General features: G+C 50.8%; 1 protein-coding gene across 1 annotated transcript; it reads right to left on the bottom strand.

Moving 5' to 3' along the window:
• Positions 1-1,149: 1,149 nt before the first annotated feature.
• Positions 1,150-3,179, bottom strand: ARF6 (ARF GTPase 6; the record flags this gene model as incomplete). Its single annotated transcript, XM_082000797.1, has 1 exon — positions 1,150-3,179. One exon carries the CDS (start codon positions 3,177-3,179, stop codon positions 2,652-2,654), a length of 528 nt encoding a protein of 175 aa, XP_081856923.1. The 3' UTR covers positions 1,150-2,651.
• Positions 3,180-12,214: the final 9,035 nt, after the last annotated feature.

Here is a 12,214-nt window from a genome sequence, read left to right as displayed (position 1 = left end):
AGCTACAATCTTATAAAGGACATGTTAAAAGTGAAACCTTTGTGTTTTTTTCAGTAGCAATAGCCATTTATTTTTGACGTCTCTGCCACATGTTTCAGTAACTTTTTCTCCCCCCCCAAAAGACATTAAAAAAAAAATTCAGAAGCATAATCAGTTTCCTTTCACCTACAAAAACAGAATAACAAAGTTACTAAGGAAATACAAAATTGTGAATTCAACTTAATGCAAAGTCTAGCAAAGAAGTCTGCCCCAGCACTTGAAGAAAAAACACATTAAATCAACTTAGATGAAAAATGAAGTTGTTGAAGTTTTCATGTTGACTGAGATAGATTTAAGAAAGTTCAAGAACCGTTAATAGAGCTTCAAGTTTTCCAGTTTAGGCATTTACTTTGTGCTTGGCTATTTTATTTATGCTCCAGAAGAAAACAGAAATCATATTCTTGTGGTTTTAGTCTTTATACCACCACACTACTTGTTCAGTTACATCAACAGGAAAAAAAAAAAAGTGGCTAGAAAATAGAGCAATGATATTCCAATGGCAAAAATCCTTGAGTGAAAAAAAAGATCTCACGTCCTCTTCTTTAGAGTTGAGATTTAAGAGTTATTCTACATTAAGCTTTTGCAGACTCTCTTTAACTTAGGAAGGCTTAGTCAGTCAATGCTCTATCTTCTAGCATCAAGAACCCATTCAGTCCCATTTGCAAACCACATCAAGGTAAGTCTTTTGGAACCATATTCTAAGGGGAACTTAAGTGGTCCAAAGCATTCAACTGCAGAAGTGAATTCAGTATTTTTATCTTTCCGTACATCTTTGGTAAGAGCTCCATATACAATGTACTTAGCATGCAGAGTCACCACTGCAGAAATATAGTGTAATGCCCCCAATTTCATGTAAAACTCATATCCTTGTGGGGGAAAAAAACCCCAACAACAACAAAAAAAAGACATTTTCTTCTGGTTTTGTAGCATACATTCCTAGAATTCCCCAATAGAGTTTAACCCCTTGAGGAAATCTGAAGTTAATCCTTAAGGCTGAATAAGAACCAGCTGCTTTAATGTTTTTTGCACTCAGCATTAATACTTGATTGAGTTTTCATACTAATACTTGTTCTGGGTGGGTTGGTTTATTTTTGCCAGTCACACCTGCAAACTGTGATACAGCAAACGAGCTGCTTGCCCTTTAAGAACTAATTATGGAAGTTTACATTCATAGTCGTATACTCTCTCTCTCTCCTCCCCGCTCTCATTAGTAGTTACTCAATGGGCTTCAGACATCCAACATCGCTCCCCTCCTACAGGACTACAGCAACAACCGGCTACCGAGACAGATGGCGAAGACTGCAACTGCTTGCATGAGTTCAGTTGAGTCCTGGAAAACTAAACCAATAAGTGATTTCCTCAAAATGGCTATTATTCAGATGTCAGAATTACCAAGCTCAGTTAAAGCTTAGCGCGGAACTTGCCCCTTTGGAAGTCTACAAAATGGAAAAGAAAAAAAAAAAAGTTTTCCTTCTCCACTACATGTACGTCAGAAAGAATCAGAAAGACTTTTAAGATTTAGATGTCTTCAACTGTCTTGAGATTTAAAGCAATTTGTCTCGATCGCAAGACAGGCAAGTCAGTGTTAGATTTTTGCCTAAACATCTCTGATTTAAAGTAAAACTTGTTGCAATGCTTACGCGTTATTGCTGCGTTTTCTGGAAAAAACCTATCTTGCATTGAACTGGAGACTGACAGGAGTAGTAAATGCTGTTTAGCTGCAGTTTTTAAGTTTGCAATGCAAGACAAAAACTGAACAGTATCTATCCTGGAACTATTACATCATTCATGTCTTATTTGCTATATGGTTGCTATGTAGTATGGGGAACTTATTTGCATCCCTTCTCATGCATGATGTATGGTTCAGAACTTCACAGCTGACATTTCAAAGCGGTTCTTACATTACCTAGTTAACATTACGCCTGATATGCACTTTGAACATGTTACAATGGTATTCTCACTATCTGCCACTGTAGGCAAGTATTCATTTCGTTATTAGTCTGAGATATGAAGACAGACTGAAAGTCACTATTTAGTTACAGATTAACAGAACTTTAAAAAAAGTCCTTAATATAAAAAGACAGACTGCAGTTTGATTTTAAGCAATAATTTTCAGTTTACTAGATGAAGTAGACCTATCAACATATTCTGCATGAATGCAAAAAAGTAGCAATCTACAGCAAGTGACAGAAGAAAAAAAAATATAATCAAAAAAGTAGAACCAGAAAGCATACACTGAAAATGGTACCCCTCCCCCAACCATCCCCCAAAATAAATCAAACCATCTTAAGGGCTATCAAGAGGAAAAAAAAAAAAAGTTACTTAGCAAGTCTACAATGTGTCTTTCCCCTGTTTGCTGGAAGTCTGCCATAGCATCTAGTGCTTGTGTTCATGTCACATTCGGAGATTAGAGCATCCTAACGCCAAGCAAGAAGAGTTAAAACAGGAATCCAGTCAAGTGTGCAGAAGGAAAGGGTTGTAACTGGAGAAAGGTGATCATAATCCTATGGATGCTTTTGTCTTACTTTTCAGTAGAGAATCATTCTTCCGGAAAGCCATGTGGGTTTTTTTTTTTTCTTTAATTCTTTGTAGACTAAATAGTTATTCACTCATTAGGATTTATAATTGGACGTTAACCATGTCAGCCCTTCATAGAGTCCATCCCCTGTAGTAGCACAGGAGGGCTGCACGTACCAATTCCTATCCCTGATTCGGGTCAGGCCCAGTTTCTCCTGGATTTCATGGGGTTTCATGGCATCCGGCAGGTCCTGCTTGTTGGCGAAGATAAGGATGATGGCGTCCCGCATCTCCCTGTCGTTGATAATGCGGTGGAGCTCCTGGCGGGCCTCGTCGATGCGGTCGCGATCGGCGCAGTCCACCACAAAGATCAACCCTTGCGTGCCCGTGTAGTAGTGCCTCCAGAGAGGACGGATCTTGTCCTGGCCCCCGACATCCCACACGTTGAACTTGACGTTTTTGTAAGTAACCGTCTCCACGTTGAAGCCGACGGTGGGGATGGTGGTGACGGACTGGCCCAGCTTTAGTTTGTACAGGATGGTGGTTTTACCAGCCGCGTCCAGACCCAGCATCAGGATCCGCATCTCCTTGTTGCCGAAGATCTTGGACAGCACCTTCCCCATCTCGGCGGCATCCAAGGGGCCCGGCGCCTCCGGGGTGGGGGGAGCGGAGGGACAAGCGCCGACCCACCCGAGCAGCCCGCGCGGGGCGGGGGCTGAAGCGGAGTGGGGCCGGCCGGCCGGAGACGGTGTCGGGGCAAGGGCAGGCGGGGCTCAGCACCGGCCGCGCATGAGGCGGCTGCGGAAGAAGCGGGGCGGGGGGGGTGGGGTGGAAGGAGGATGAGGGGAAGCCTGGCGGTACGGCCCGGGCACCGCGGGAAGAGAGGCCGTACCGCGCTCCGCTCCTCCGCCGGGCCTGAGGCGGCGGCTCCGCCCGGCTCCTGCCTTGGCTCCCGCCCCGGCGCCTCAGCTCATGGATGCCGGCTCAGGGGCGGCGGCTCCACGTCCTGCCTGCAAAGGGACGGAGAAAGCGTGAGACAGGGCGGCGCGGCGAGCAGGCGAGGAAGGAGACGGGCCGCCGGCAGTTACCTCAGGGCCGCCCGCGGGCTCAGGGCCGGCTCCACTCCGCGCCGCTCCCTCAGCCAGCACCGCCGGAAAAGGCGCCGCGCCAGCCCGCCTCACTTCCCCTCCGCCACCACCGCGCCTGCGCGCAGCGCCCCCGCCCCGCCCGCCGGGCCGCGCAGAGGCGCCACCCGCCGCCGCGGCCATTTGCGCATGCGCTGCCGGCGGCCGCCGGGAGGGCGGGGCAGGGGGCGCGGAGAACCGCACCCCGCCCCCTTCCGCCCAGGGCAGCGCGCGCCATCCCGCTTCCCGCGCGGCCTCGGGCGGGGACTACGCCTGCGCGACGGCGACGGCCGAAGCCCCGCCCCTCTCGCGTGGAACGGAGCATGCGCCGGCGGCGCGGCCCGGAGCAGAAGGGCGGGGGCATCCCACCAGTTTGCCCGGGAGGCGCGGCGCGCGTGCGCCATCCCAGTCCCGCCTCCCCCGCAACAGGGGCGGGGGCTCTGCTTCCTCCGAGCTGCGCCTGCGCGGAACACAGGCCGCACCAGGGTGGGGCAGGGCCGGGCTCCTGAGGCCAGGACTGCGCATGCGGATGAGTGAGGGGGTGTGGCCTCGATGGGGAGAGGCGCCACGCGATCACACGTCAGCAAGAACACGCGGAGGACTCTAGGGGCGCGTCTTAAAGGACCAGGCCCCGGCCTGGGGGCCGTTGGCGGAGCTCAGGTCCTTTAGGCAGGCTGCCCCGCCGGCTGGCGTTGGGCCCGGGGCAGGGCGGCCACCGGTCACAGCCACTCCGCTGTGGCTACATGTCCTCAGGGAGGAGAAGGGTGAGGGGGGCGTCCTGAGTTCTGAGGGCTTAAGGCCTCAGGGCTTTGGGGTGTGGAAGCAGATGGAATGTGGTGCTGCCACTGGGCTGGGGCGTCAGGCTGTCCTGAGCAATCCCCGGAGGTACCCTCCAGCCAGCTGGCATGTCCTGCCAGCCCATGAGGCCATGATGGCCATCTGCCGATGGAAGCAGAAAGCTGGGTGGAAGGTGTCAGCCTCGGGAAGCTCAAACCCTGCCTGTGGCCCTGCCCGTGGTGGGTTGCACTGTGCCCAGGAGGGCCCCTCTCGCCTGACCTGAGTGCAGCTGTGGCCTTGGTGTTGTATTAGGTCCTGAGTAACCCTCTGGGCAGCATGGAGATGATGAAGGGTAGGGCAGTTGGCAGGAGTAGTGCAGCAGGAGGTGGGGACCCAGGTGGGCAGGTAACTTGGAGGGGTCCTGCCGCCATACCTGTGACCTGCTGGGGAGGGCCCTCACCAGAGGCCTCTGAAAAAAGCCTCCCCTATGTAAAACTAAACCCCATCTTAGGATGCTGGTGTTTTTTTACGATAAGGGTGGTGAAACCCTGGCCCAGGTTGCCCAGAGAGGTGGTAGATGCCTCATCCCTGGAAGCATCCCAGGTCAGGTTGGACGGGGCTCTGAGCAACCTGGTCTACTTTAAGATGCCCCTGCTCATTGCAAGGGGGGTTGGACTAGATGGCCTTTAAAAGGTTATGGAATCATTTAGGTTGGAAAAGACCTGTAAGATCATTGAGTCCAACCGTTAACCCAGCACTGCTGAGTCCACCACTAAACCATGTCCCTACGCACCACATTTAAATACCCCCAGGGATGGTGACTCTACCACTTCCCTGGGCAGCCTCTTCCAACACTTGACAACTCTTTTGGTGAAGAAATTTTTCCTAATACCCAATCTAGACCTCCCCTGGTGCAACTTGAGGCCATTTCCTCTTGTCCTGTCACTTGTTACTTGGGAGAAGAGACTGACACCCACCTCACTACAACCTCCTTTCAGGTAGTTTCAGTTCAATACTGAGCCCTGGGGAACACCACTTGTGACCGGCCACCAGCTGGATTTAGCTCCATTCACCACAACTCTTTGGGTCTGGCCATCCAGCCAGTTTTTTACCCAGCAAAGCATACAGCTGTCCAAGCCACAAGCAGCCAGTTTCTCCAGGAGAACGCTGTGGGAAACAGTGTCAAAGGCTTTACTGGAGTCTAGGCAGACAACACCCATAGCCTTTCCCTCATCTGCTAAGCGGATCACCTTGTCATAGAAAGAGATCAGGTAAGTCAGGCAGGACCTGCCTTTCATAGACCCATACTGAATGGGCCTGATCACCTGGTTGTCCCATATGTGCCATGATGGCACCCCAGATGATCTGCTCCATAACCTTCCCCGGCGCCGAGGTCAGGCTGACAGGCCTATAGTTCCCCGGATCCTCCTTCCAGCCCTTCTTGTAGATGGGCATCACATTTGCTAACCTCCAGTCAACCAGGACCTCCCTGGTGAGCCAGGACTGCTGATAAATGATGGAAAGTGGTGAGCGCTTCCACCAGCCCCCTCAGTACTCTTGGGTGGATCCCATCCAGCCCCATAGATTTGTGTGTGTCTAAGTGGTGTAGCAGGTGGTTAACCATTTCCCCATGGATTATGGGTGCTCCATTCTGCTCCCCATCCCTGTCTTTCAGTTTAGTGGGCTGGGTACCCTGAGAACAACTGGTCTTACTATTAAAGACTGAGGCAAAGAAGGCACTGAGCACCTGAGCCTTTTCCTTATCCTTTGTCACTATGTTTCCCCCTGCAACCAATAAAGGATGGAGATTGTCCTTAGCTCTCCTTTTATTGCTAGTGTATTAATAGAAACATTTTTAATTGTCTTTTATGGCAGTAGCCAGACTAAGTTCTTTTTGGCCTTTGGCCTTACTAATTTTCTCTCTGCATAACCTCACAACATCTTTGTAGTCCTCCTGAGTTGTCTGCCCCTTCTACAAAAGGTCATAAACTCTCTTTTTTCCCCGAGTTCCAGCCAAAGCTCTCAGTTCAGCTAGGCTGGCTCATCTTTCAGCACATGGGGACCGCCTGCTCCTGCACCTTTAAGACTTCCTTCTTGAAGAATGCCCAGCCTTCCTGGGCTCCTTCGCCCTTCAGGACTGCCTCCCAAGGGACTCTATCAAGTCTCCTAAAGTGGCCAAAGTCTGCCATCTGGAAGTCCAAGGTATCAGTTCTGCTGATCCCCTTCTTTCTCTTGAGAATCGAAAACTCTATCATTTTGTGATCGCTATGCCCAAGACAGCCTCCAACCATCACATCACCCACAAATCCTTCTCTGTTCAGAAACAACAGGTCCTCCAACTAGGGGGCCACCTTCCCGAGTTGGCTCACTCACCAGCTGTGTCAGGAAGTTCTCTTCTACACACTCCAGGAACCTCCTAGACTGGTTCCTCTCCACTGTACTGTATTCCAGCAGACATCTAGTAAATTGAAGTCCCTCATGAGAACAAGGGCTAGTGATTGTGAGACTTTTCGCAGCTGCTTATAGAATATTTTGTTTGCCTCTTCATCCTGGTTGGGTGGTCTATAACAGACTCCCACCATGATACCTGCCTTGTTGGCCTTTCCCCTGATTCTTACACATAAATACTCAACCGTACCATCACCATCATCAAGCCCTAGACAATCAAAACACTCCCTAATATATAGGGCTGTCCCACTGCCTCTCGTTCCTTGTCTATCCCTTCTGAAGAGTTTATAGCCATCCATTGCAGCACTCAGTTGTGCGAGTCTTCCCACCATGTTTCCATGATGGCAGCTATATCATAATTTTCCTGCTTCACAATGGCTTCTACCTCCTCCTGTTTGTTGTCCATGCTGCATGCATTGGCATAGATGCACTTCAGCTGGGCTATTGATCCCGCCACTTTTTGTGGGGGAGAAGCTCTAACTCCTATGTGACCATTCTCAGGAGCTTCCCTGGTTTCTAACACGTCAATAATCCTTATGTCTTTGCTGCTGCATGGATATCCATCCCCTATCTCCACTGAGACAGCAGACTGAAGGACCTTGCTAGCACGCCGTCCCTCAAACATTGGCATGCCACCCCCAGGCTTATCTCTAGTGAGCCTGGTTTTATTCCTTTCCCCCTTCAAATCTAGTTTAAAGCTCTTTCAGTGAGCCCTGCTAACTCCTGTGCAAAGATCCTTTCCCCGCTTTGAGACAGGCTTACCCCACCCGTTGCCAGCAGGCCTGCTGTCATGTAGACAAACCCATGATCAAAAAACCTAAAATTCTGCTAGTGGCACGAGGCTCAGAGCCATGTATTGATCTGCTGGCTCTTCCTATTGCTTCTCTCATCATTCCCTGCAACTGGAAGGACAGAGAACACTACTTGTGCTCCTGATCCCTTAACCAGTCGTCCCAAGGCTCTGAAGTCTCTCTTGATTGCCCTTGGGCTTCTTGTTGCAACTTCATCGCTGCCTACCTGAAAAATCAATAATGGATAAAAATCTGAGGGCCCTACCACAGTAGGAAGCTTTCTCTTTATGTTTTTAACCCAGGCCCCAGGGAGGCAGCAGACTTCCTTAAGAAAGTGGGTCCAGTCTGCATATTTGGCCTTCTGTTCCCTTCAGAAGGGAGCTTCCTATGACAATGACCTGTCTTTTTTTACTTCATGGAAGCAGTTTTGACACAGGGCGTAGGCTGACTTAACTTTAGTGACACCTCCAAGCTAGATGAACCATCATCCTCATTATTGTTCGGTTCCTCTTGCAGAGCCTCGTACCTATTATGCTAGGGAAGGTGGGGTGGTCACAGAGCAGATGTGCCTCCTGTGCCAGTCAGGAACTTGTCGCCATTGCCCACTATCCCTTAAGTCACCGTGTTCAACCAGGCGGAGATAGGGAATCCTCTGTATCGCACGTCCTGTCTGCCTGTTGGGCCTCTCCCAGAGTAGGTAGGTAGGATGCGATTCCAGTAGTCTCTCTCTGGCGCTCCCTGATACTCCTCAACCTAGTCACCTCCTCCTCGAGCTCCATCACTAGGCGGAGGAGCTCCTCTCCCCGGGCGCACCTCCTGCAGCTCTGCTCACTGCTGCCGTAAGAGCAGGGCACAGCCTGCAGCCCGACACCTGGGTGGCAGCCATTCCCACCGGGGCTCTGTCTGGGAAGCTGCGTCAGTCATGGCGGGTGCAGAGCTTAGAGAGGCCATGGCTTTCTGCTGGTGGATACCATTGCTCTCTGGTTGAGCTGGCAAAGCTTCAGCGCCCTTCCCGTGCGCCCTTCTGCACGAACTGCCACGCCGTGCCCTGTTTTCCCGCCCCGTTGGTGACACTCCTCATCGCTGATGCTCCCGAGTGGCTTCTTGTATGTGATGAGGGGCTTGGCCACTGTTACTCCTGGCCCTGCCCAGGTCTTTCTCAGCCGCTGTGGCCAGAGCTGCGGGTTCCCGGTGGCGCTCTCAGCTCCCCTGGAGGTTCTCCTGCTTTGAGAACCGCGCTGTGGACCACACTGGAGCACTCTGCTGCGGATCATGCCGGCACTGGAGCTGCTCACCTTGGCGACTGGACTCGGTCCCTTCCAACCGAAACCATTTTATGATTCTATGATGCACAGTGTCATCAGGTTTATGGCTCCTTGTTGTCTTGGGCACTCCCTATAATTCAGATCAGTGAAATTCAAGCTGTGGCCAACGACGGAAGGGCAGCATTCACGTACCTGGCCACAGTCCTCGCCCACCTTCCCCAGAAGCAGTGCCCCAGCACGCCCCGTGCAGCGCAGAGCAGCACCCGCCATACATACATCGCAGACACGCGTTTGGCCGGTTTCACAGGCATGACATGTCGCAACCCCGCGCTGCCGATGATGCGCCAGTGAGGCCGGTACACGTGAGCAGTACGAGGCTGGTCCTCCAGGCCTGGCATGCTGGAGCAGGGGGCTGCCCGCCCAATTCCTGCTGGCCGGGCCTGTGGGGAGGAAGGCAAGGGTAAAGCAAGCTGGTGTTGGTAGTTGCTTCTGAGCTGACGGAGCAGACGTGGGGACACAAAACCAGCAAAATGTGCTGCGGTTACTTCGGGGTCAGTCTTCAGAGAGGTCAGGTCACTTTCTGGACTGCACAGCTTTCAGAGACCAAAGGCATGCTTTCACTTGGGATTACGTATGCAAGACTGACTTCACCATATCCTTCTCTCCCTTCAAAAATACAAAATTTTGACTTAATTTTTATGACAGACATATTTTTGCAATTATGTGGCACATGCAAAGCAATCCCCCTTGGAATGGCAAAGGGGAAATTGTTTGGTGTCTTTAAAATCTGGAAGAATGGGATTTCCTAGACTACAGAATTATTAAGGGGTTGACAATAAGAGTTTCCGAGGAAGCCTGGCCCTTTCATGCAGCGAGCAAAGAGGGAGGATGCCAAGGAAAACATACCCTCCATGGCCTCTCCTAATAAGCGCGTGCAGGCTGTGCCGGGGGTACAGTCTGCTGACACCAGGGCTCATGACTGTCCCTGCATGCATCAGGCAGTGCCAAAGCTCATACTCCCATGTTTAAAGCAGCAGATAATGCAGCTAAGTGCTGTACTGGCATGGAATTTACAGCAAGCTGTGGTGATCCTGCTGGATACAGCCAGTTCGGTCTCCTCTCACTAGCATGGGAAATTTATCTAAATAGATTTTACTGCTGAGCAGGGCTAAAATTAACGTCAGGATGTAGATGTTAGTGGGTTTCTACTTGGCCATTTCCATGCTGGTGAACACGAGCGGCAATTTATTAAATTAGGCAGCAGTAGTACAAGACCACAGGTCTTGACCAAAATAGTTGGGAATGGAGTTGTCAGGAGCTTTAAAGTACTGCCTTTGCCCATGTGCAGGCATTGATTGCTCTACTCTACCCGCTGGCCTCAGAGCAGCATTTTCTGGTTTCAGGAAATGACTCTCATCCTGGAGTTTCTGTTCTGACTGTGTAAAGTGTTAAGGGGAGGGTGCAACTATATGCGAGGCTTTTCTGCTTTTCTTTCTAATAGCTGAGACTTTGGTGCTTTCTCCTGGGATCCACCAGTTGGGGAACATGGATCTCAAGCATTAAGTATGTCAGCGCCCAGCATAGCTGGTGAAACACTGAATGGCATCTGGGACTCTTGTCTGTCTGGGCTGCAGGAGGGGACGGCCATGCTGCAGTGCTGTCCCACCCACCGGTGGGTATCATGAGGCCCAAACTGAAATGAGTAACTGTGGAGTGGGGTAGTACCTTTTCTATCATCTTCTCCCTCTGTTTTGCACCAGATGTACTGTTCCTTGGGTCTCTCCTCCTGAATCATGGCTTTTTTAGGTTTCTTCGTGACTGTATTGTCCCTTATCCTTGGGGACTGTCTGCAGATGGGGCTTGGCCAGGTTTGGCTTTGCCCATTTCACCTGGCAGACAGCTGGGCTGTTCTGTTTTTCCTGAGCTCCTTCTCTCCTTTCCCTCCCCATAAACTGGAAGCAATGGGACCTGTGAAATACTTACATGCATGCCAAGGCGGAAAGCTGGTTTCAGGGAGACAGCAGCTGCTCTTGCACTGGAGCTGTTGAGGAGCTGCTCTCCATGCAACGGAGCCTTCTGCTGACTAAGCGGCAGTGCCATTTCCTGAGCTGCTCCTCTCCCCGCAGGGTTTCTGCGTGCCCGTGCTTGATATCGGCAAACGAGAGGGTGCTCCAATCTGTGTTATCCCTTCGCCAGCATGGGCCTGCTTCTTTCCTGGTGCGTGCCCTACCCTGGGCGGGCCTGTGGCCGAGATGAGCCATGCTGCTCCAGGCTGTGGTTGGCAGCTTCTGCTCAACTGTCTTTGTCCCACGGGTCCCTGAGCCTTTAGCAGCTGTGTGTCCTGTCCTTGGCAGCTGAGGTGGGGACAGGCTGAGCACTCCCATAGCTCCCTGAGCAATCCCACTGCTGCCTCGGCTGCTGATCAGTGCTTTTCGGCTTGGACCAGCCCTGAGCTGGAGCACAGTGCTGTATTCTTCAGCTGCCACTGTGTGACCTGCCGAAAGCCTCCAGAGTTGATCTTGCCATCATCCAAGTCTAAAAACTTGACAAAGAGAAGCGATATGCTGCACTACACATAGGAAATTCAAAACTTAATTGAGGACGTGGGGATGTGGCTACATGCCAAGAAGAGAAGCAGGATCCACTCAGGCAAATGCTTCTTCACCTGCGCTGGGCTTTATTCATGAGGATCCTCCCTGCCCTTCAGGAAGACTTTCTGTCTGTATGGTCTGTGCACCAGAGTAAGATTTTACATGGTTTGGCATGTGTTTTTAAAATAATTATTACTGCTCTTTAGGATGATATATAGCAGAAAGACATTTGAGAACTCAGCACTTTCAATAGTTAAGATATCAAATTAGTCACTAGTAAACTCAGTGCATGTCAATCCTTGTAGCTCACATTTGCCAATCCTGCAGAGAATGGGTGAGAAGCTGGTGAGAGAGCACCACCTACTTTTGAAATATGTAGAGTCACATTAGTTTCCGTAAGTGAACAGAAGGGACAGTAAACAGGAAGCAGAATGTAAATGGCAGAATTTTAGTAAAGCAAGTGAAGGCTTCATTGTCTGAGGACCCCTACTGCTATGTCCCTGCAGAGTTACTCTGTCTTACTTCGGAGAGCCAGGAGATAACATAGCTTGTGTCACCAGCCATTAAAATGTGAATTTGTCCCAGCACGAGATGTTTTGAAAGACAGGTTCTTATTTTTAAGACAGCTACTTAAGTAACTGTGGCATGGAAATGTGTCATCA

The sequence above is a fragment of the Phaethon aethereus genome (genome assembly GCF_964289735.1).
Source record: "Phaethon aethereus genome assembly, chromosome: 5".
Classification (NCBI taxonomy): Eukaryota; Metazoa; Chordata; class Aves; order Phaethontiformes; family Phaethontidae; genus Phaethon; species Phaethon aethereus.
Note: the sequence above shows the minus strand (reverse complement) of the source record. Positions and strands in the feature narration are given on the sequence as shown.